We start from the raw sequence: 24,250 nt of genomic DNA, 5'->3' as shown, positions 1-24,250 counted from the left end.
GCCCAAGGTCTCTGGCAGGTGCTCCTGGCCACTGAGGCTGGGAGCTTCAGGAGGCTTCAAAGTGTGCACTGATCACAATTTCTCCTTGCCTGTGACGAGCAAGTTTTCCACTCCTGGAGGTTTTTAGCCACACACACAGTCCTCACAGTTCTCTCCTCCCCATCCACTTGCCCCAAGCTTCTCCCCTGTCTCAGGCCATGCCAGTTTGCACCATCTTTGGTTTCTCCTGTAGCTTCCACCCACACTCCCACCATGACTGAGCACCTCCACCTCCCCTGTGGAGGTTTGTGGTTCTTCAGGCAGCCCAGCTCTGCCTTCATGAGTCCGGCCCACAGGGCTGGCTGCATTTCAGCAGAGGCAGGGATGTGGTCACCACATCATCACAGGGCGCCATGGGAGGCAGCAGCTGCCCAGCTCCACATGCAGCATGTGCAGCATCCACCCCTCTGCTCCAAAGCAGAGACATCCCTGCAGGCTCTATGTCCTTTGGACAGGCAGGAATCATCCTCTTTCAGTCAGGTGTCCTAAATCCTGTTAAAACTAGTCCACACCCCTCTGTTTCATAGCTGTGCTGGGGACTTCAGCCTCGGTGGCTCACTGGCCTCCGGAGGCAGGGGCTCTCTGCTTCTTTCTCCTGTCAAAATGTCCCTAGTGCTGCCTGGCCCTGGCACCACAACATGCCCTAAGAAGCATGGTGGAATGGCTGCCTCTGGAGGCTTCTGGTACTGGTTGTCCCCAGTGTGACCTCCAATGTCACCCCACTGCCCTCTTGGTCCCCAGACCCCAAGCAGGACCCTGTGAAATCTCAGCCTGGGGCTGGGAAGCGTGAGCGGTGTTCAAAACATACAGAGCCTATGTCTTAATTCATAAATTGTATTAATTGTGGAATGATTAATGGAAGAAATCCCACACTGGAAGGGGGAACCATGAACATGGAATTATGCCGCAAAACACAGCTACAGCTGTGCACAGTCCTCTGGCACTCAGTCTCTCTGGTCACAAACATAAGATGGGTTTAATCAAACAAATAGTCTTTATACACAATGTCAGACAAGAGTGGTCAATGCCCTAAGAAAGTTGGGCAGTTTTGGAGAATAGCCGAAAAATACTTATCAAATTATAGTGAAACCAGACCATCCCTGAGTTCTATTGACTTTGGAGGATCTGTGCAGGGCACCCAGATCTGCAGTGAGCTCTGCAAAGAATGCACCTTCTGTTCCACCAGTGGTGGCATTTGGGCACCATGTTAGGACTAGACCTGCAGCCTCCAACACAACAAAGCCTAAAGACTGCCCAAATCTGGAAGCTCTCCCATTTGCAAATATGTTGACATCCAGGATTATTTCCAAACTTTGATCCTTTAAGTGTGACCTGTATAACCAAAAACTACAGTAGTCACGTGCCATCTTCAAATGTTTTTTTTTTTTTAAATGCTGCATCAACATTCTTGTGCCCTGATCACCTTCCCTGCAGACCAAGCTGGAGAATAGGGCTGGGAAGACCCTAGTGTGCAGTGTCCCCCAGGTATCCCCTGCTCAAGAGGGGTCCTGCCCATCTGTACAGTCCTCTCCTGGAGCTCCAGAAAAAGTGCCACTGTGGACATGTCCTCACTGGACAACCAAAAGATGCTCTGCACATATGCCTTGGAGGGAAGAAGCAGGTGGGCTTGCCACTCTCATGCTTTCCTGGTCCTCCTCCCTAGGTAGGAGGCGTCTCAGGAGAAGATGCAGTTCCAGTTTGGATGGTGGTGCCCAGTGCTTCTTCCACAGGGGAGTTCAACTGTCCACAGGCAAAGGTTCCTCTGCCTGCAGAGGTGGGAGGACAGTCTGGTGAACAGATTCAGATCACCAAGAGCAGACCACCACCACTGCCCTACCTTCTCTCTGCCTCAAAAGCTGCAGTCCTCTCTCAGGCACCAATCACCCCTGGTGTGGAGCGATTGTCACCAAGTATGAACCCAGCCAAGGCAGTGCCACCCTGAGGAAGTTGGATGAGTTTCACAGACAGGCATGGATGGAAAAAAGGGGGTTCTTCACATACAGGAAACAGCTGGGGTGGCAACACTACCTCACCGGCAGCTACCATGTAATAACAGTGCTTGGCTTAAGGATTCCTTTAGAGGAGATGCTCCTAAGCCTTTTTATGTTTTTTCATTGATGTTTGTAAGCAGATTGGTGGTGGAGATATGTATGAATGCAGCTTGGCTGAAGTGCCCTGAGCCATCCTATGTTTCAAGGAAAGAAATGATGGTAGAGTTTGGCAAACAAAACTCTTGTGACATAACAGGGACATCGACCCTTTGAGGAAAGTGGTGTGTGGTGGACTCAGGCACACAAGACCAGCATGTACCAAATCACTAGCTGCAAAAGAAAAAAATCTGAGAGCAAAAAATTACAGCTTCAAACTTTGTTCCATTTGTGTTCTCAGGGCCCCCTGGCCCTCATTAATAAATAAAAAAAAATATACAAATTAAGAAACAAGAAAAACAGAGAGGCAGAGGAACATAAATAAGGGAAAAAGGGAAAGGCACTTTGCTCAAGAAAGTTGGGCTGGATTCCCATCTCAGGACAGCCCTTTCCTCACTACACCTTGAAGATTCCTAAGTAGGTGTTGCCATGGCTGTACTTCACTTTCGTGGAGTCTGTCACATTGACAAAGACCATGTCACCTTCCCGGAGGTTGAAGACACCTCCCACACGGATTGACTGGAGTTCACAGTGGGACTTCAAGGTGCTCTGTGTCTTTTGTCCTTTCACCAAGAGACGGTCCTCTTCCTTGGGGATATGCAAATAAATATAGAGGGTGAAGGGTGCCAAAGATGCTTCCCTGGTGCAGAAGCTGACTTGGGAGTAGATGTAGTAGAGCCCTGCTTCCTCCACCTTCAATTTCCCCTCCTTGTTGGATATCAAGCTGTTTGTGGGGCCATACATGGTCTCCTTCCACTCCAGCACTGTAGGGAGAGAGCATGGCAGGTGAGCTCAGAGAAAGAGACTTCCAGTTTGGCAGGCTGATTTGGGGGGACACCCACAGACATCTGGCCTCAAAGTCTCTGTCTGTCTGCAGGGTGCAGTTAGTAGGGTACTCAGCCCAGGACACCATCCCCCGCCCAGAGGAGCAGGGACCCTTCCTCTAGGGCAGGTTCAACCCATGTTGCTGATCACTGGCTTTGTCAGCCTTGACTCAGTATGTGAATAGAGGAACATTTAGCTTCCATCATCCAGGCAAGTATAAATGCTTAGGGAGGAGGACTGCCTGTGTTTACCCCAACAGACCAAACACTGTGTCACTTCCATTTGCTGCCTTCATGGACTTCAGTGCGATACCCTCCAAGCCCTCAGAGCACTACCAAAATATGCTGCAACTCTGCTCTTCAGAGCTTCCCATTCCAGTTTTTCCCAGTTGGGGGCTGCCTTTCCTCCAGAGTCCTTCCTCCTCTTGGCCTCTGGGGATGGTGAGACTTTACCAAGGAAGTACAAAAATGAACATTGCACAGTTACTATCCCTGCCTGGGTGCAGAGCTGCAAGGGCTTAGCACAGTGAGTGCTGCTTCCCATTGCCAGGACCATGGCCCACATAGATCTGCCATGGATTTTGGGACGCTTTTGTTGTCATCAGAGTAACTCATGTAGTTGGTACAGATAAGCCTATACAGAGACCTGGAAACCACGGCTGTAGGGGCTGAGCATATCTATGACCTCTGGAATTTGGACCTCTGCCTTCCCTAGCCTACAGAGACATCTGGAATAGCAGCCAGGGGAGCAAGCCTGGCTCCAAGGGGGAATAATGGGTTCGACTGCCCCAGCCTAGAGACAATGTGCCATGGGTAGTCCTGGGGGAGCCACACAGCCCATGGGGCCTGACCAAGCATCCCACAGGGACATTTCCCCATATAGAGTTGAGTTCCAGGACACTGCTGCTCTCTGGACCCTGCTTTCTAGGCTCAATAAGTGCTTAAGCAGGGAGTTTTAAAATACAGCGAGTTTCTAATTTCTTTGATCTTATTTAACACTAAGCTTTCCACAGGTAGACTGAGCTCTGGGTGAAATGCTGCATCAGAGATGGAAAGAGCAGTTGTCAAATACTGTCAGTTACTCCAGGATTAAATCAGATATGCTCAGATTGTGAAATCCTTGCCAGATGGAGTGACTAACCTTGCAAGCTCATACTCTGGTAATCCTTGTTATTGTGGGAAGTGTCTCAGCGAAGGCTATGCCAGGGGACAGAGCAGCGAGAGCAGCCACAGTTGATACAGTGGGATGCACAAATGCAAAAGGACTCAGGTATATCTCTCTAACCTAATGTGGCCATGGATGTGAATAATTGCAACTTGACTAAATCAGTTTGGAGCCCTACGTTGCAACTGTAAAGCCCTCAGTCAGCCCATATTGCTACCAGGACCACTATGGGTGAGGACTAAATCAACAGATCCAAATGCAAGCAGAGCCCTCCTGCAGCAGCCACCCCAGCAAGAGATGGCCAGGAGAGCAAAAAGATCCATTTTAAGAACAAAAAAAGTGAGGTTGTTTTCCTTAAATACAAAGATAAAAAGTTTTCCACTCATAAAAAACCCTGGAAAGATTAAGCCCTTGTGGTGCATTTCTAGGAAGGCACACATAGGGCTACTGAGGACAGTTAGGATGTGCAAACCCCATGTGGCACAGGTGCACGGGGTGATGTGACCACTGGGAGGTTTGCTGTGTTTTGAGGACACACTTCTGTGCTGGAGTTGTTCTGTCCCTATCCCTATCCTAGAGAGCCATGGGGCAGGACTGGGAATGCACACTGCTGTGTCCCTCTGGCTCCCTGGTTGAGGTAGGATTGAGTGAGTCTGTCTTACCTGAGCCTGCCTTGTTGCTCTGCTGACCTGCCAGGTGAACTGCAACTGTCTTCCTCTTCTCTGCTGAAATTTAGAAAGGTCAGTGTTATTGATGCCTTGGCACCCACTGTTTCCCCAGTGCTCCTTTGCAGGGACTGCAGCATCTCCTACCCTTAATGTTTCTCTACAGGCCAAGACATCATCTCCAGATTCCACCCCCAGCCCTGAATGAGGCAGAACGTGGCTTCCACTCAGCAAAGACATGCAGGTGCCTCTGAGGTGAAGCCTCTGATGGAAAAAGCCTGCCGAGGAGGTGGTGCCACCTTGCCTGATGTTGGAACAGGACCTGGATGTGCCCACACCTCACCTGCCACAGATGTCTCATTCTTGTGCATCAAATGGGCATGCTCACGGTGCTCAGGACCTGCGATGTAAAAAGGCCACAAATTTAATTTTGGGTTTGATTTCAACAACTTCATACTGTACTCTGGCACCCAGAACCACCTACCCAAGGGAGACAGACACGCTCAGTGTCCCCCTCTGCCAGCCCACACCGAGCTCAGTCCTACTCCCATGGGATGGTCCAAACCCCAGCCCGTCCCCTGCCTCAACACCGAGCCCTGAGAAACTCATGGGCTGTTGAAGGAAACCCCTTTCCAGAACAAGGAACTCCTCCTGCCCCAGCAAGCCATGAGTGCACTGGTTACACCAGGAAACTCACCTCTCTGCATTTCAAACTTGGGCTGTTCCTTGAGGGGTCCATCCTGTTACAACAGCAAAAATATATGGGTTTTTTCCAAATCAACAGTTTCAACAAAAAAATCAACAAGTTTCATCATAAAAGATGCTCTGGTCACTGTTGGAGTTGGTGATATTTGGCTCCAATAGCCCTGCCAGCTCTTGACAGAGGATACCTGAAACCAGAGAGCCCCTCTTCCTTCCCCAGCTTCACACATGACCATGGACTGTTTGCAGCAGAGTTTGTAGGGTTTATGGACTTAGGTTTTATTCAATTAAAAAGATGGGTAAAGGTTATCAAAAACAATGAGATAAACAAATCAGAAAAAAAATCTCCTTTTCATGTGGGAGAGCCATGCTGCAAGTGCTGCCACTGTACATCCCTGCCCTGCAGCTGGAGTTTTCTGGACTGCTGAGCACAGCTTACCTCAGACATAATTTCTGGTGGTCTGTTGGGTACTGTTGCAAACCTGAAGGTTTAGCTGAGGCAGGTTTAGCTGAGGCATTTGTTGTCATCAGACACTGACAACAAGGAAGAAATGTTTCTTTCCTGTTTACTCTGACCAGCACAGCCACTCCTAAGCACTGAATTCAGGGCTGAGCAGGATGAGAGCACCTCATCCCTGGTTGGGCATCCCTCAGCCATTCCAGAAGGACATTGCAATGCAAATTGGCTCTTCTGCATCCAAAGGCAACGAGCCACTGCTCCAACTAGAGATATCATCCCTGAGTCCATGGGGTGGCAATTTGCACAGCACCCTCATGCACCTCATCACCAGTTGCCAGAAGCTCTGTTTCCTGGCCCAAGCCTTGCACTGTCATTGACACCTGGGCAAAGTGGGTGGAAAAGTGTTCCCAGTGGCAGGTGGCCACAAGCATTCCCACAGCCAACCAGCACAGGATTGGAGCAAGGTGCCAGACACCAGAAAATCAATTCTTTTCCAACCAGAATCAGGGAGCAGAGCCAAGGTGGCCGCAGGTCCATCCTGCCCATCACAAGCCCCATACATACCATGGCATGATGCAGCTGGAAATGCTCTTATCAAAAGCATTTTAGGAAAAAAATCAATGAGATTTTTGAATGATATCAATATAGTGTAAAGAGAATACAGTATCAAAAAGGACATGTGCTACACAGCCCTGAAGTAAAGGGCACCCATGGTTTAAAAAAAAAAAAAGATTGGAATGAAGCTCTGTGTGTGACTGGGAGCCCCCCTCCCCCTTCAGTGGGATCTTTATCCACCCAACAGCATGTACCTTGCACTGGATGCTCTGGAAGCCCTTTATAATCTTTTCACAGTCCAATAATGTTGACTTCTGACCTTCTGCTGTCTGACATTTCTGTACTTTCTTCAGGAAGATGTAATCTTCACTTAAGCTCAACACCTCTTCCATCTGCCGACAAGGGAGAGAAGGGAGGGTCAATGGGATGTTCGTAGGAAACCTGCAACAGCCGGCAGCAGAGCCATAGTGCATTCCTGCCAGCAATAAATCTAGCCTGAGAAGCTCAAGGTCAGATGTTCAGCACTGGGATGAGGTCGGCAAACAAACTGTGGGCAGCAAGAGCTCCACCAGACATCCAGCACAGCATCTGTGCCCTCATCCACTGGGAATTGGACCCGTGGAGCTCACCCTTACTGACAATGTTAGGTGAGAGGAGGATTGCTCAGGATCTATTTTCTATCACCTTGATAATTCATTTAAATGTCCATCTCTGACTTCTCCTAAAGGCACACAGATCCCAGTGGGTAGCTCAGGGGCTTGGACTTAGCAGCTCCTTCCCCAATGGCCCCAGCATGCAGCTGGAATGCTCACTCAGCCCCTCATTGGCCTGTCTGGCCTAAAGAGAGGCTTTAGATTTTGATTTCTCACTTATTGACTGAAAGTGTTGCCAGCAAAACAAAACATGTGTGTTGGGGCTGAATTGTGCCAAATCTTCAGATAAAAATAAAATAAAATCAGAAAGCCAATAAGAAAATAATTAAATGCATCCAAATACTGTTTTTTAAATTTATGCCTGTTTGGTTTTTTGGTGTTTTTTGTTCCTTGCGAAAACCTAACATTCGGTTAAATGGTAAAGAGAAAGTGCAGCTGGACATGAGGACACACAGCTGGGCAGAGAGCTCTGCACAGGCAGCACTACGATGTGGAGGGTCAGATTTGAACCCCTGCACAAGCTTTGAAGGCAACAGAAATCCTCTTGTCACCTGTGACTACATTTCAGCTGCCTCTGATCCTTCTGCAGTCCATTTCCCCCTGCCAGAGACACTCTACAGACTCCTTCATGAGAGCCTGCAATCTCCATGCAGTGAAGTCCCCTTCCAGCCCTCTGATATTAGAGCCCCCCTAGCTCAACATTCGTCTCCACCCTTGTAGATCAGAAACAACACACTTAAATTTCAATTTAAGTTGAAATGACACATGTAAAAATCAGTAACATCTACTGTACCAGTGTATCTGGTAAGAAAAATACATTCTGGGTTTTAGGCACATATTTCTTTAGATGGCAGTTTCTTCTGGCTTGAAGAAAAGTAGCTTTAGATTGGTGATTTTAGGTATCATGCAGTGCAGCTGCATCCATACCAAGCTCAAAAACAGCTTTCCAGACTTTAACTTTTTGGTAAACATTGTCCCAAGTATGGGACAGGATCACTGGTACTGTGCACCTTCTAAAACTGAGAAAGTACTAAGGTCCAGTCTTTTCTTCCCTAAACTGAAAGACAGCGTCTGAAGTGGGATGTTGGTAAAGTCATTGAAACACTAAAAAAAATTTCATTTCAGGACCTTTCATCCTCTCAGTTAGTGCCACAGTGCTAATAAGTACTACAAATCAGAAAAACCACCACCAAGACTAAAATAGCCAGTTGCATGTCTAAATCACACCCTCTTGTCCCCAGACTAGCCATCAGCTACCAGGTTTACTCTTAATGTCTCTTCTCGATTGGTCATTCTCCTTTTGTTAGCAAGATGAACAGTTCTCTTCTCCCACATATGTCTCCGTGGCAAATTAAAGCAGAAGTGAGAACCTGGGTGTGATAAATGATACTGCTGTCTCCATCCAGTGATCAGCATCATCTTCCACTGTGATCATCCTCTTGGTGGACAGATCTCACCAGAGATGAAGTCAAACCATGCCAGCAATCCAGCAGAGACAGAGATATCCTTCTCTCTCCGCTTACCTTATCCATCTTCATGTGAAGATACAAACAGAAGAGCACAGTCCCAATGGTCTGTGCTACAATAAATAGAGTGAGGAAGCCCATGAACATTTTCATGATGCCAGGAGATGTGCTGCTGATGGGACGGGGTGCCTCAGGGCCATAGGGTTCGTTCATCCTCCGTGCACGTTGCTGGGGCTCCTCCAAATGCGATGCTTGCAAGTAGCATGAGAACTGTTGTGCGAGTGCCTGCTGCTCAGAGGATACGGGGTACAGCAACCCACACTTCCTGGAAAAAGCTGTTCGTAGTGGATAGATTTGTTCCCTACCATCTCCCACAACAACAAAAAACAACAACAAAAAAGTTGCTTAGACTTGCTTCTCTGTTGCACTTCCATGCTTTTTCCTACTGTTCTACCAGAAACAGAGAGAGATCCTTATTTTGAATATTCATATTTGCCCTTCAATCACTCTCAAATGTTCCGTGGTGGGATTTTTTTACTGCTGTAGATGAAAGTTTTGTGGCAAGTTTCCTTAAAAGAAATGAAGACTGAATAAAAGTACAGAGATGCTGAGCAGTACTGTAGGCTGCCAGGGGCTGGGAAGCACTCAAAAATTTGTTTGTTTCTCAAAAGGGGAAGAATGGCTTTTTGCTTTTAATTTCCTCTCAGAGAAGGTTGATTCCTGCAGTGAAGATGCTTTGCTGAGGTAAGTGGGTTGTGCTGGTTTCTGCTCTCCCTTGTGTTCCCCATGGGTGATGTCTCTGCCTGGGTAGGCTGGATGATCTGGGAGAAAGGATCGTCTGTACAGACACTGTGACCCTGGTGTGGGCACAGCTTTCATGCTCCTCAGCAGACAGTGGGACTTTGGGCTTGGTGCTTGGCCATCAGTTTGGAGAGACAAGTTTTAAGCAGCTTTCTTGATACCCTAGTGAGGTGCTCACCCTGTGCCTCAGGGCACAAGCCATCTCATACCCCGCCCCACTTATCCCTGTTACCTCTATCTATGTACCTAGGCATGAAAAGGGCTGTTAGGAATGCCAGATACTCCTGCCAGCTTCTGACCTTCCAGCATCACCGCCATGTAACTTTGAGAAACCCATGTCCTCTCTACACCCTGACCCTCTCCAGCTGGCTGCAGGTAGGTGAGGTCCTGCCTCCAAGCTCTTCAGAAATCCAACATTCATGAGTACCTGTAACACTACTAAAATAATATACAGTAAATACTTGGGGGTCCTCATTGCTTGCAGCAGGGGACAGACCTAATTTTCTCCAAGTAAAGAGAATAAATGTGGGGGTTGGTTGGGGCAGAAAGGAGAGGGACTGCAAGAATGCGTTGAGGAGGGCTGGGGTGCTGGTTTGAAGGCTTCATCAACCATCATATAGAGCTGTTTTGAAAGTGGTGTGCTAGAGATGCTCTTATCAGATGTGCACACAGCCAAGACAGGGTTGGATCCTGCCAAGGTAGAGGGTTGCTGAACAGGACCTACTTGCCAGCAGCCCCAGGAGAGGAGGTTACACTGTGCCTTTTTGGGGCTGCTTAGAGCATTGCAGGATGGAGTCCAGCATCTGCATTTGCTATCTGCCTTCTCTCCCGCATCCTGCCCTGCGTGGTTAAGGTGCCATGAGCTGCAAAAGCAAATGCTGATAACAAAGCACAAACACCTCTGAAACTGAATCAGGGTTTGACCTTAACAGGTCACTGTGCTCCTAAATATAACATCCTAATCACAAGTGTGGGATGGCTCCAGGGTCTTTGTGGGCAGCAATTGAGTAACAGGGCAGAGGACGGCTCAGGGCTGAGGCCCTGGCTGGTGCTTTAGAGTCATGTAACCCTTCAGTTTGCCAGGACTGTCACACATCTGCAGTGAGGAATAGGGCTCATCCTTTGGGAAGAGGGTGCCAGCTCTGAGGTCAACCCCCTTTTGTCTTCTAGAGGAGAGAGTTGCTGGAACCCCTCCCCCTGAGTGCTCATACTCTGAGGGCTGCCCAAACACCCTGACCATCCAAGGGCTACGTTGCTGCACAGCTCACGAGGGCTTTCCAGACTCCTCAGGAGTGTCCTCCCAGTGGCAGCAAGGTGACCCAAACAGTGTTGGGGATACGCTAGTTGTGTTCCCAGAGAGGGTCTCCTTAGCATCACTCAGCTTTGGACCTGGTCCCTCAGGCTTGCAGTTCTGCTTTGCAGAGGACCAAGCCCACACACAACCTGGGGCCACTGCCAAGTGTCTGATTTTATTTATTTAATTTAATTTAATTTAATTTAATTTAATTTAATTTAATTTTATTTTATTTTATTTTATTTTATTTTATTTTTTATTTGTTTATTTTTGGTCTTAAAATTTCCATAATCTTTGGAAAGGCTAAGCCTGGCCTCCTCTCATGCATCTGGTCTGACATCAAGCTCCTGCATACTGTCCATACCACAGCAAGTTTGCCACAGGGAGAAAGCCACTTGAAAATTCCCAATAATACCCCAGACAGCTGAGGGCCACAAGGCTACAGTGGGGAGCAGCACCAGTTCCCCAAAGTACTCATGCTTTGCCTTAGCCCCATCACACTCACCAGTATTTTTCAGGGCTCTTTAGAGTTTCCTCTAAAATTAACACATCTGAGGAAAGTCACTACATGTGAAACTGAATTACATCACAAGTCATCATTTAATACTGCTCCCAAATATGCTGGGACAGAGGCAACCAATAACATCTGAAACCACAGCACTGAATGTTGCAGAGAGTTTTTGCACAGCTATTCCTGAGCCCTGGCTTTCTCCAGTGGTCAAAACCTTTCCAAAGATATTTCTGTGTAGCATTTGCTTCACTGAAATGAGAACCTGTAGGAAATGCTGAAAAGCCCAAGCATGTAGCTGGTTCCATTGCATTCACCTTGGTGGGGAGGCTGGAACCTTGGATGGGCTGAGAGGCTTGGTGAGGAGGACGGGGAAAGGCTCCAGTTCTGGGTACCTGGCACAGAACGTCACCAGTTGGCCAGTTTGTGCTGCAAATCAGGAAGCTGAGTTGCTCCTTGGCAGCACCCTGATAGGAGAAACCAGATGGAAAATATGACAGTGCAGCTCCTCTTCAGGGAACCATTGTTCCACATCAGCAATCCAGCCCTTTGCTGCTGCAGCAGTCAGGAAGCAACCCCTGGGAGCCATCCACTCTGCAGCACCTGGTCCTGAGGCTTCTCTGGCTCAACCTGGACCACCACGGCTGCTCTGCCACAAGTGCTGGATCAGACAGGAGGAGCTGACCAAGCCCTGGGGCAGGCAGACCCCCAGTGAGCTGTTCTGGCATCATTGCTGTTCAGAGCCAGGCAATCCGAGGACCTGCTGCAGAGTATGGGGGGTTGTTGGCCCCTTGGGACATGCTCTGCTTCCACCTCACATGCATAGTAGGGATGGGGGGGATGCATATCCCTGACTGTTTGGCTGCTGTAGGAACATGGGGGAACTTAGCAGAGCAGCAAACACAGTCTTAGGGAAAGCGGAGCATGATCCAGAGAGATGATGAGCAAGGAAGAGATGACCCAACACCAGAAGGAAGAGTCTGCCTTCATGGAATAATCCCAGGGAAGATGAAGTCACATCTTCACTTTGTGACCATCACCAGAAACAAACTGGGTTTTCTTTCACCTCCCACCAAACCTTCTAAATGTAACCATGTCCACCCACTTGTGAACCCAAACTGGCACAGTTCCTACAGCCAGATAACCCCTGGGTGATACAATGGGAAAATGTGATCCATTGCTTGCATTCCTATTGCCCTAGTTGTGGTATTTCCACTGATCAGCAAATTTTCTCCATTTGTACTTGGGGTTCTGAGTTTTGTTTACTGAAAAAACATCCGGTTGCCTGACCCTTTGATCTGTCAAAGGCTGGAAGCATCTCTGAAGGCAGCAAGGTGAAAGCTGCTGAGAAGAGAGTGATTTTTTGGGGTTTTTTTGGGTGCCCACTGTGGTTTCTTGACTATCTTTTTAAAATGTGTTGCTTGCCCCAGATGATCTTTACAATTAACAAAAGCTGGGTGTTGTGCTAAGAACAATACACTCAAAAAGAAGATTTTAATCTGAGTCAGAAAAGGAGTTTACCTGCAATGCTGTGGGAGGCATGCAGAAAGGACTGTATGAGAGAAACCTAAATTAAGTCCCTTCAGCCCAGGGCCAGGGGCAGAAGGGAAATTTGAACTTTTCTGCCATTTGCTTTTTCACTTCTTTAGATTTTTCACTCTCCTGTATCCTCTGAGCTCTCATGTCTCCAGGACAACCTGCCATCAGAGAGGAAGAGGGGACAGAAATAGCCAGAGAACCACAGAAAATATCACCAGCATTCGGAGAAGGAAAGGTTGTATTGCAGTTTCTGTTCATTATCTACTTCAGTATGAATAAGAGAAAATTCTTGGAGTCCAGAGCAGCAAGAAGCAGTTTCAGGAAGAGAAAAACGTATTAATGCTTGTGAAAGTCACACCACCCCTGTGGAAGAGAAGAGCAGAGTATGCTGGGTGTTGCCATGGTGGCAATGGCAGGCTGCAGCCCAAGCACTGCTCCCCATGGTCCTCAGCCATGGATAAACCCATGTGAGTTTGTGTGAGCAAAAGTTTCAAGCTCCAGCAGATGTGAACACAGGTGGTCCCAGCAGGTAGATTAGATCAGATGGACAGTGACATCTCCACTGCATTTTCCCTGCAGATGTGAGGTGACATCTGCCTCTCCAGACATCTTCTCTGCCACCCTCCAGAGCAGCAAAGAATAATAGAAAAAGAGCAACAGGGGGTGGCACCGGGGTGCTGCTGTCCCACTGAGCAACCCCATTCCAAGGGTCACTTCCCTCTTTACCCCCTCACCTCCCTGCCCTTCTGTGCAATCCACGGTTGCACCCCGAGCCAGCCTTTTCCCCAGGAGACTAAGGTGGAGGGAGCACAGGGAACAGCAAAGAAAAAAGCCCCAGTGACCCCGCAAAGGATGGAGGGCCCCAAAGGGCGTGTGGCTTTCATGCCACATCTGTGCGACAATGCCAGCCTTGCTGTGCTGAACCACAGAGAGCACCTGGCCTCGGAACTGCTGATGCTGAGCTTTGCTGTAGCTGCGAAACCACAAATGGCACTAGAAACTTGCTGTGAAGGCTGCACCTACTTCTCCCAACTTCCTAAAAATAGAGCCCAGTGCGGGGAGGCCCACGGCCCCGGTCCTGCCAAACAAGCCCCTCTTGCCTGAGTCACGGCGGAAGGGAGCAGAACATCCCGTGCCTTCCCCCCTTCTCGGTCAAGTGTTGAAAGCTGCTCACCCTGCATGGGGCGCGGGGGCCTGCGCCCATCAAAACCGCACTGAAACGCCCCGGCGAGGTTCTGCCTTTTCATGCTGTGAAAGGAGAGGGGAGGAGTGGGGGAAAGCAAAACCCGGGGAGGCTGCAGGGCTGGCGGTGCCAGCGCCGCCTCCCACGGCGTGGCGCAGTGGGTGGGTGGGGAGGGTCCGAGCATCACCTTTGCATCTCTCCTTCCTCCCTGCCTGCCCCGTCGGGACAAAAAGGTAGACGGGACTGCATGTTCAGCATCCGTGCGGGACACACAAACAAAACAAAAGCCTCGGGAGGAGAGGGAGGATGCTGCCGTTCCTCTCCCCACAGTGGGGCTTAGCCCCTGGCAGCCGTGACTGCAGCTGGTTCCAAGTACTTGCTGCGCTCCACAAACAAACCTTGCCACTACCCAGCCTTGCCACAGCAGAGACACCTCAGCTCCCACCATCCCACAAAGGTCCCTGGCCACCGACTGGGACATGCCAATGGATCCAGGCATTGTGGCCCAGTTTCATAGCTCTTTACCAAAGTCCAGGAGGAGATGCCATGTGCAGTGCTGAGATGGATGGGTTCCCAAGAATTTTGTATCGGTTTGTGTCCTGGGAGGTAAGACACAACCCAGAATCAGCTGTCTGACACAAGACAGAATCAGCTATCTTTCTACACAGCCTTTCTCTCCTTTCCCTCCCTCCACAGGTGGAGCTTTGCACTGAGCTCTCACCATGGCTGAGTCCTGGGCTGACCGTGCTTGGTTATTCCACTGGAGCTGCACAGCAACACATCCTACAGCAAATCATCTTCATCCTGACTGGAAATTATCAAGACATGAGCAATCTCCCGAGGCAGATTTAGCAGTCACCAGTTCAATCTTTTGCCTGTTTCTTCTCCATTATACCACAAGCCCCTGTCAAGGCGATATTAATGCAAATTACTCATCTTCTCCCAAATCTTTCACACACCGAGCTCCACAAGGCTCTCATCACAGGGCTTTCTTCACCACTACAGGATTCACATCTGTGGCTCTTCACTCATCCCCTTTCAGCCTCTGCTGTCATTTCTCCTCTCTCCTCGTTGATCTTTGAATCCCCTGGGGGGCTTGTACTCCCAGCTCTAAATAACTAGGATCCCGTTGGAGTCACACACAGGCCCAGGGTGAGCAAGAGAGAGTGGCAATGCTGTCAGCAGCAGGAGATGAACCAGGCAGGGTGAGCAGCCAAAGGTGTGAGGGGCAGACAAGGAACACTGCTCTGACCTGAGAGCTTAGGGGAGGAAATCCTTGGCCCCTGCTTGGGGCTAAGCAACCCCATGGAGAAGGCAGCACCAGGGGCAGCAGGAATCTGTGGAAAATTCACATGCGGCCATCTCAGTCTGGGTGTCCAGCCAGGACACTGCATACATGGTCAGAGGCAGCAAAACCAATCTTGAATCTCCTGCAAAGCAATGCAAAGGCAGAGCAGTGCTGCCTTCCATGCGTGTATAGACACTGCAGTGGTGTCACACAGCCCTTTTGCCTCAGAGCTGTAAGCCAGGGTGCTCTGAGCAGGTCATGTTGGCATCACATGGAGACCTTTCCCTTCATGCTTCTACTCCTGTTGCAGCTGTGGCACGACAGTGCGAATGCTCAGCCCGGCTCCAGCTCCAGCTTGCACTTTGGCCAGGCTGAGTACCTTCAGCCTTGGGCCTTCATCTTGGTAACAAATCCATTATAAAATCCCTGTAAACCTGAGAGGAGCAGGACAGAACAACTCTGACATCTACTGATTCCTCCAGCTCCTCTCCTTGCCCCATCCATGCCTCCATCCCTGCCTCACACAGCCACCTGGAAAACTGTGGCTAAAAATAAACGGTCTCCATGTGATGCCACAGGAGATGCCAGAGAAGCCCTGCAGTCAAGCACACTTCACCTGCCAGGTGGCCCAGGGATGTGGTCACAGTTCAGGCTGCAGAGCAAAGGGCTTTGTGGGGAAAAGAGCAAAGTAAAGCTGCAAAAGCTGCTGCTGACATAACAACGTTCTTTGTGCTCATGCCAGGGACAATACCTGCTTTAAGAAAATAGGAAATCCAGTTTCCATAAAGCACTGATGTTTCAGAAATTCCTCTGTCAGATGAGACCTCAGGTGCAGGTTTCCTTTGCAAGGAAGCAGCAGCTCATGGTTGGTAAATGTCTTGTCAAGGATCACAATGGCTTTCCCCACAGTCCATGGGAGCAGGGCTGGCTCAGCCTGTGCTCAGCCCAAACACTGGGAGCCACAGTGGGGAAGAGAGGGTGAAAGCCCCAGGCCAGCCTGACAGGCCTGATGCCATGACCAGAGAGGGTGCAAAGCCTGGGTTTGGGCTGGACACTGACCTCGCTCAGCTGCTTCTGCTGATGGCCAAAGGAATATAGACAACCTCCAGACAGAAGTGGATATCCCCCCTTTTTGTGAGAACTCCTGACTGTGGGCTGAGTACAGACACCTGAGCAGCACAATCAGCCATCAGAGACATCAGAGGTGGCCCCAGCCTGGGTGCATCACAGCCAGCAAGGCTCTGACATGCAAGCAGGCATCTTCAGGAGGATGCTGGAGCTCCATCTCCAGCATCCTGCTGATGCTGGGAGCAAAGACACTACAGTTTCTAGGTACCAGAGGCTCTTACTGGCTGACACCTTCTGGAAGCTCACTGTCTATTTACAGAGGCTGAGAGACCTCAGTTCATCTCATGTTTACCAGAGTCCAGAGGTGCATTCAGGTAACGCCCACAGAGCACCAGCCCTTCTTGGATCCCCATGCCTGGCCCCTCTCCCACCATACTCAGGCTGTGATGGGTTGGTGGCTGGAAACCCCTGAGTGTGTCAGTTGCTTCATCCTTGCCAGAGCTTTTCCATAAGATGTGAAAAAATTCTGTAGAAAAACCAGAGAAACATGGCTTGTTCAAGCACTGTTTCAGGAGATTATGGGGCTAAAAAACCCCCCAAACTGAGATGATTATCCACATGAAGGTCCCCCAGGATGAAGTCATGCCAGAAGAACAAGTTTCTCATGGAGAAGACTCCTGCAAACATAATTCATGCGTAATAAATCAGATACAGAGCTATATGCCTCATAGGTGGGTGCTACTTATGGATCCAGATCACCACATTATATTGCAGGGCCATGGGATTTCAGCTTCTTTGCTGGTGCCCAGGTTCATCTAGAGTCCCTGGCAGCATATCTGCACATCCCCTTGGAACAACCATGCCCTTACTTTGGCTGATGAGACCTGGCCTGGGGACACACAGATTCTTTTCAGGACACAGTTTCTTTCCAGAGCAGCTCCCTAATAAGCCCAAGCTGTTTGACATATTTCTTCTCACTCACTTGAATGAGTCACCAAACCCAAGAGGCTGCAATTTTCTTTTAGCAGAAAAGAAACCCTTTTTCAAAGTGGAAAATCTTTGGCCTAAAACCCCCTGCACACCTGGAGGGATGTATTACACAGAGGTGATGCAGTCAGAGAGGCTTGAATGCTGGAATGGCCACTTGTGGTAGAACACAGTGAAAGGAAAACCCCAAACACCCTGTTCAAGGAAAACACTACTGGGACTAAGCCTAAGGACAGGGGAAAAAGGACCATTTATCCCCAGTGTTCAGGGAGGGGAAGATGAACATGCAACAGTCACCATTTCGCTGAGCCACAAGAAAATCTACCACGTAGATTTTTGTGTATTGTGTTGTCATCTCTACGACAATAATTGGGGGAACCATACCAAAACCAGGTTCAGTAGCTGGACAGAAAGGAAAGCAAATGTAGAGCACATCCCAGTCTGTCCCCTCAGCATCAGCCTCCTTACATCCCCTTGCAGGCCATGAGCCAGCCATGATGTGGATCCTGTTTGCCTTTGGGATCTGGGCATATAGATGGAGAGATCTGGAAGGCAGGACACTCACTTTCTCTTCCTGCCTGTGTCTGGTTGCTTATGATACCTCAGACAAATCACCTTGTCTCATCACCGGTTTCCTCATCAGTGAAATGAGGCATCTCTGTTGCTGAGTAAAGATTCAGAGATATAAACAGCCATATAGATTAAGCCTATATAGAAAATAATTGCTATGCCAGCTCTAATCTGCAGAGCAATATAATTTCAGAGTGTATTGTATCTCAAAGTTAGGCTGCAGGATAAGCAAAATCTTTTTTTCCCTCCCAAGCTGAGTCTGCTTTGGACATGATGGTAATTGCAGAGTCATATCCAAGCCCTTGTGTCAAAGTTTTTTCATCTTACCTTTCTCCCCTGTCTTGTTGAGTGGCTGGGTGGGCATCTGGCAGCAAGGTCTCCACCCACCACAAGGCCTCAGCCCTCCCATGAGCTGCGCTTGAGTTCCTACTCTGCAACGCAGCTCCTGAGGAACATCACCACCCTTCCTGGCTTCCTTACCCAGGAATTCACCCTGACTTTCCAAGAACTGAGCTGAATCACTACAGCTAGTAGTGATGTAGTGCAATGCTGAGTCTTAGTGCTGCCACAAGCATGCAGCTGTGAAGCTCTGTTGCACTGACACATGATGCAGACAGAGTCTCTAAGTCATATCCTGGGTTTGGTGCAGGAAGCCAAATTTACCCCAGATTTCCTTCATAACAGCAGATCATGAAGCCTCTGGAGTGCTTGCTGGGGTCTTTGAAAAGAGGATTCAGGTGGGATTTTTAAAGTTTTGCATGGCAAAAAAATCAATGGAACCAGAAGTAGGTTCACACTACAGTGCCCACCCATGCAAAACTATCATGAACCACAAAACCAGATCCTTACTGAGCTGGTCTACAGCTTTCATTTCCTCAGCCCTGAGAACTCACTTTACATCATCCCTCTTCCACTGGGTATTGCAGGTGGCTTTACCTAATATTTTCTTCTTTTATCAAAAGGCAAAAAGGTATTATTTGTCTTCCTTGCCCTAAACCATTACCTATTCTTGGTTCTCTTGCTGTTTATATGGCCAATGGACTGTTCAAAGACTGCAGCAGAAGCAGAATGTGACAAATGTAAAAGTCCTTGGGTACACTGAGCATCTGTCCATTCTGAACATCTCCACAGCAGATGAGCCTTGTCCTGGTGGAGCCTCTTGGAATTATTAACATGCTGTCATCATGTTGGCATCTGTCATCCAGGCGCTGCACATGTATTTCTCACAAGCCCCAGCAGCACCATGAGTGCACTCACAAACCAGAGGCAAACTTGATGGCACATGTGGAAACACATTGCACGCCCTCAGGCACAGAGTGATAATTACCAGGTGCTGGCATATGCAGAATTAGCCAGACATTTGGATTTGCTGGGGTTTTTTTTGACATTTGTTCTGACTGCTCTTACTCTCTTTCCATCCTAGAGGTGGAAGTAACACAAGCAGGAGATAAAAAGAAAAACCCCAGAAAGTATAGAGTGATGCAACATTTGTTTGATCCAATGACACAGGGGACTACGCACACGTGAGAAACTGTTGCAGAAAAATACATATATAACAGGATGACATCAAGCAACCTTCCTGACTGAGCAGTACTGACACAGCTGGACTTCCTCAGTTAGAAGGAGATGCTCATCCTCTGACCCTGCCACCCACACAGCAGCAGCACCCAAGCATAACACAAGCCCAGCAACCCCTGGAGTGCCACTGCTCTCCAGAATGAATGATCACAGACAGCACAGTCTATTATTTTTCCAAAGAGATCAGCTGGGAATACATTAAAAATTTTTAAGAGAGATTTAGGGGGGTCCAAGCTCTGAAAACAAACAAAAAATAATGGATAGCATTTATCCCTGAATATTCAGTTACACAGCAGCACTGAGCATTCAGAAAAAATGCAAGACCCGACTACTTTCCTAAATGGGCAATAACAGTATCTTCTTTCATGCCGTGAAGAATATAGGCTCTCAGTATTTTTCCTGCATGCTAGATGAATAAAATAGAGATACTTTCAGAGCCACCAAGGAATTAGACTGAAGTGATTGAAGCCATTGCTTCCAAAGTGCTCTTGGAGAAGTCTGGAAACAAACAGATCTGAATGCAGGCTTGCAAGAAGGGCTCTTAGTTTCACATGCAAACACATTTGATCAGTGAAAACCCAAAAACAAGTTATGAATAATTTATCCAAATCTACTTCTGAATAATCATAAATCATCAAAATAGCTGTCAGTTGAGACAGTCTCAAGAACATGCACCAAGAGCCAATGTAACAGCTTAAAAAATCCTGCAAATGCTTAGAATGATTTGACTCATTCAATTGCTTAAATTAAGCCAAAATCCAATTTAATGACACCCTTATATACAAAGAATATGTCACAAATAATGCATCAACAGAAATGTGTTTAACACAAAGAAGTAAAACTGGTTCTGTGGCAGATACTCCTTTACATATGTATTGATTTAATTACAGATTTCTCTCCCTCCTTTCAAGATTGCTAAAAAAGATTAACATAATCCCAGAACAGTACAAACTGAGCCAGAGAGACTAGAGACACTAATTTCTTCCTTTGGTTGTGCCTACAAAGATGTGCAACATTCCTGCTTTTATTGACATAAACAGAGTCCGAGGCGTGGGCAGGACTGCCACAGCTGCAGCTCATGATGCTCTGCTGCATCTGAGGGAGCCTGTGTCTGCCTTCATAAGCGTAAAAGGCAGAATCGGGCCAGGAAATCCTGGGCTTTTCAGTCTTTTCATTCAAGCAGATTTTTGTGCCTGCTGCAGCTGCGCGTATGAGAGATCAGGGGGTGGATTTGCACAGGGGTATAAATCTGGCTGTCATGCTCCCCAGTTTGCAAAGTCATAGAAAGCATTTTTCCCAGGCAAGAAGGAGCAATAGAGAAGGCTCTTATTTCCCTGAAACCCCTCCCTTCCCAAGTTTCTTCATAGAGACAGGCAGCCGTTCTCATTAGTCACTGTTACACGGTTGTTTTGTGCCCTGCAGCCTGTCAATGTGGGAAAACTGCCGAGAATCAGAGCAGCCTGGGAGCCTGCTGCAGCATCAGCACCCTGCAGGACGATTCCAGAACTGCTTCCCAAACTGTCATTTCCCAACAGTATTTTCAGGCTCCTTTCCTGTGAAGCAAGAGAAAAAAACAAACGCAACTGCTTTTTGGGATGCCTCTACACAGCCTGTGGGCAGACAACAGATTTCTGTGCAGGCAGGGGGGTTCTTGCTTGTGCCCGTGCCAGGAGAATGCTGCCCAGGATGCCTTGCAGGGATGAAGCACATCCCTGACTTGTTGTCTGCCCATGTCTGTGAGCTCCACTGTGACTCTGCCTCCTGATCTTCCCCATTGTTCCACCATCCCATGGGTGTTCCTGCAAGATGAGCTCCACAATAGCGTGTTTTGAAGGGCAGACCTGGAAGCCTCCTCATCAGATCCAGCTCATCCTCCGGCCCTGTCCTGACTCATGCTCTATCAGCAGCTCATCCCTGGCTTGGGAGGGGGAAAGGAGCCCCACTGAGCAACTCTGTTCAATGCACCACCTTAGAGGATACATGTGGATTTTGTGCCTTAAATCCATCTAATAAACCAAATTCTCTGCAATATTTTTTTGTGCAGGAAACAGTACTGCAACCATGATCCTGGTCCTACAGATTTGAACAAACCAAGAAAAACAGTCCAAATCGTCCAGGTCAGGTGTTGGGCAATCATTTCATGCTGTTTGCAAATGTAGATGTCAGCAAGAGGGTCCTTAAATCCTCCATGGAGCAGAGTGGAAATAGGCCCAGCCTCTCCTGCCCCTGCTGTTTTACTCAGAGTAAATCACTCACCTTTGTGCTACACAACGAACTTAGCTGTTGGGCACCCAAAAGTGGCACAGTTCTTAATGCTGTTTTTCTAGCAAAGTCCTTTTATCATTTGCAAGGAAAATAATGCTTGACTGCTCTTTGCACACTTACAGTCAGCAGTCACTAGTGCACCCTTGGAACAGAGGAAAAAAAGAGTGCTTTCATGCTAATCTTAAAATGTGGCACAAATCCAACACCAACAAACAGTGTGGGGTGGAACTGTAATAGTATCGCATGCCTTAAATGTCTTGGTTATGTGACAGCTTTGACTAAAGCCAGGCAGTTTTCCTTAAAATCTACTTAGTCTACCTTAGAAAAGAAAAACCAAACAACTTTATGCATCAACAAGTCCAGCTGGAGGACTTTCCTTATTGCCCATCACTTTTAATTAGCTGATGGGCTTTCCACTGGAGTGGGTTGAGCATGGCACCCAGACTGTACACATTGTTCCTTGGCTGGGGAGCTGCACATGGCACCTTCTCTTATGTATCATTTATTCAGCACATGCTTGAGAGTTGATGATGTTTGGGCTGTTCACATGGAGCCCATGAAGCATGGGTGCTTCTGCACTGCGCTCCAGGCTCAGGGTAACAGCGTCCAACAGACAGCTAGTACAGGATTATTTTAGGCTGTTCTCAGTCACCAGAGATGCCCTTTGGGTGTTCAGTACATTCAGTTTCCTTCCATCCACGCAATTTGTTTTTCTATCTAAAGTGACACTGCACTCTGGGAAAACACAGTATCTTGAAGTTAATTTATTTTTTTATAATTCTGAGCACAGAAACTTTATTTTTGTATGGGAAAGAGCTGTTATTTTATCCCTATCTCAGGTAGAAAGGTTGTAAAAGCAGGAGCTGTAATACTATTGCATTCCAGAATGAAATGCTGCTTGATAATAGTTTTATAAGCCTGTGCTGATTCCAGCATTAGCCTTTTGGAGAAAGATAGATGGAGAAAAGACAAACGTCTGTGGTCAGACACAAATCCTGAGGTGGAGTAATGGAAGGAGATGGGGGTACAGAGGTGAGGATGAAGGTCAGGGAAGCAGCCACTTTTCTGAGGGCTTTGCTGCACCCAACTTAACCCCCACCTAGAAATCAGGCTGGAGGACAGCATGAATCAGCAGTGAAATCCTGGCACTGGGTTCAGACAGGTACATGGTGTCTCACAGGGACCTGTGGCCACTCCTGCTGGACCCTGTTCTGGGGAGCACTGCATCTGAATTGGCTCACATTGACTCAGCCAGCTCCATTACGACTCCAGGCACCTAAAAACATCCTCTCTGCTGTCTCGGGGAGCCCAGCGGCTGCCTGCCCACCTCACGGGCACTTTTGCACCTCCACAGTAAATAAATTGTGACCTGTAGGGTACGACCACAGTGCAACTGCTTGTGCAGCAATATTGTCAGAGCAGTAACAAAGATCCCTCTGATGCTGCCTGCGATACTGAAACCCCTTCCGGATACCAAGGCACCAAAACCAGCAGTTTGCACCAGGTTTCTGCTGAAATCCTCCAAGTGTAGACACGTACTAGCTCAGAGGAGTACGAAACTCTCAGTGGGTCAGCAGCTATGTAGAATAGGGCCCTGAGCCCAAATCATGAATGTTTTAAATCAGACACTGCAGGAAAACAGAACACAGAACAAAGTGGTGCAACAACACTTTTACCCCGAATCAGTATTGACATGCTTGGGCTTGGTAAAGCCTGCCAGAAAAGGGGATTAAAAACCACAAGACAGTCAAAAATTCCGGTGATGGGTGAGTGTTTACCAAAGGCAACGTGCTACATGGGTATATGAGGTATCCCTTGTTCACCCAGGATGGGACAAATTAATTGGCACCTGAACAAAAATGAAAGGAAATGAAAGTTTGTGTTCCCTTCTTTGAAAGGGATGAGCATTCCTGTTTTGTTTTGGTTGGGTTTTTTTTAATACATATAACACTTTTTTTTTCTTTCATAGCAAAAGAATCTCTCTTGTTTGTCACCACAGTCTGGGACTATTTTTAACACTACTAATGAGTGACTAAAGTGAGGTGGAGTAGCTAAGCCAGCCTGCTGCTCCCAACCACCCACAAGGTTTATCTGACCATCAGAGGAGGACCCAGACCAGAGCCAGCTCATGGTAAGGAATCAGAGCAAAATGCCAACAAAATGTCTGCACTCTGGGACACACATGGTGGAAAAAATGCACACCAGTCCCTGCAGCTAAGTAAAAAAAGGCCCAGACTCCACATAGCGCAGGAATGTCCAGTGCTTGACATAAATCTCTGAGCCTAATGCATCTCAGAGATACATTAATCTCTGACCAGAGCTCATAAATCATGTAGTTGGCATCTCATCTGCCCATCAGAAAATGACAGGAGAGAAGCCATCTGTGCAAACAAGTATTCCTGAACTAGAGGACACCCAATTAAAGGCAAGTAGTGGTTTCTCTCAGGGTCAGTAAATTAATAAAAAAATCAAAATCATTACAATTGGAAAGAC

General features: G+C 48.0%; 1 protein-coding gene across 1 annotated transcript; it reads right to left on the bottom strand.

The window, feature by feature from the left end:
- Window positions 1–939: 939 nt before the first annotated feature.
- CD40LG (CD40 ligand) lies at window positions 940–8,932 on the bottom strand. The gene is made up of 6 exons (XM_005526091.3): window positions 8,734–8,932; window positions 6,812–6,949; window positions 5,538–5,580; window positions 5,184–5,240; window positions 4,838–4,900; window positions 940–2,950 (listed from the first exon to the last, which is right to left on the bottom strand). The coding sequence occupies exons 1-6, from the start codon at window positions 8,887–8,889 to the stop codon at window positions 2,583–2,585; spliced, it is 825 nt and encodes a 274-aa protein (XP_005526148.1). The 5' UTR covers window positions 8,890–8,932; the 3' UTR covers window positions 940–2,582.
- Window positions 8,933–24,250: the final 15,318 nt, after the last annotated feature.

Source organism: Pseudopodoces humilis, chromosome 15 (genome assembly GCF_049639895.1).
Source record: "Pseudopodoces humilis isolate 2021_Gansu_Grassland_sample_001 chromosome 15, ASM4963989v1, whole genome shotgun sequence".
Classification (NCBI taxonomy): domain Eukaryota; kingdom Metazoa; phylum Chordata; class Aves; order Passeriformes; family Paridae; genus Pseudopodoces; species Pseudopodoces humilis.
This window is presented reverse-complemented; position numbering and strand designations above follow the sequence as displayed.

Coding starts and splice junctions, on each gene's coding strand:
- CD40LG (XM_005526091.3), bottom strand. CDS start 8,889: ATGAACGAACCCTATGGCCCTGAGGCACCCCGTCCCATCAGCAGCACA. Junction 5,581..6,811: donor TCCAGAGCATCCAGTGCAAG/GTACATGCTGTT, acceptor CTGTTGTAACAG/GATGGACCCCTCAAGGAACA. Junction 2,951..4,837: donor GAGCAACAAGGCAGGCTCAG/GTAAGACAGACT, acceptor CTCTCCCTACAG/TGCTGGAGTGGAAGGAGACC.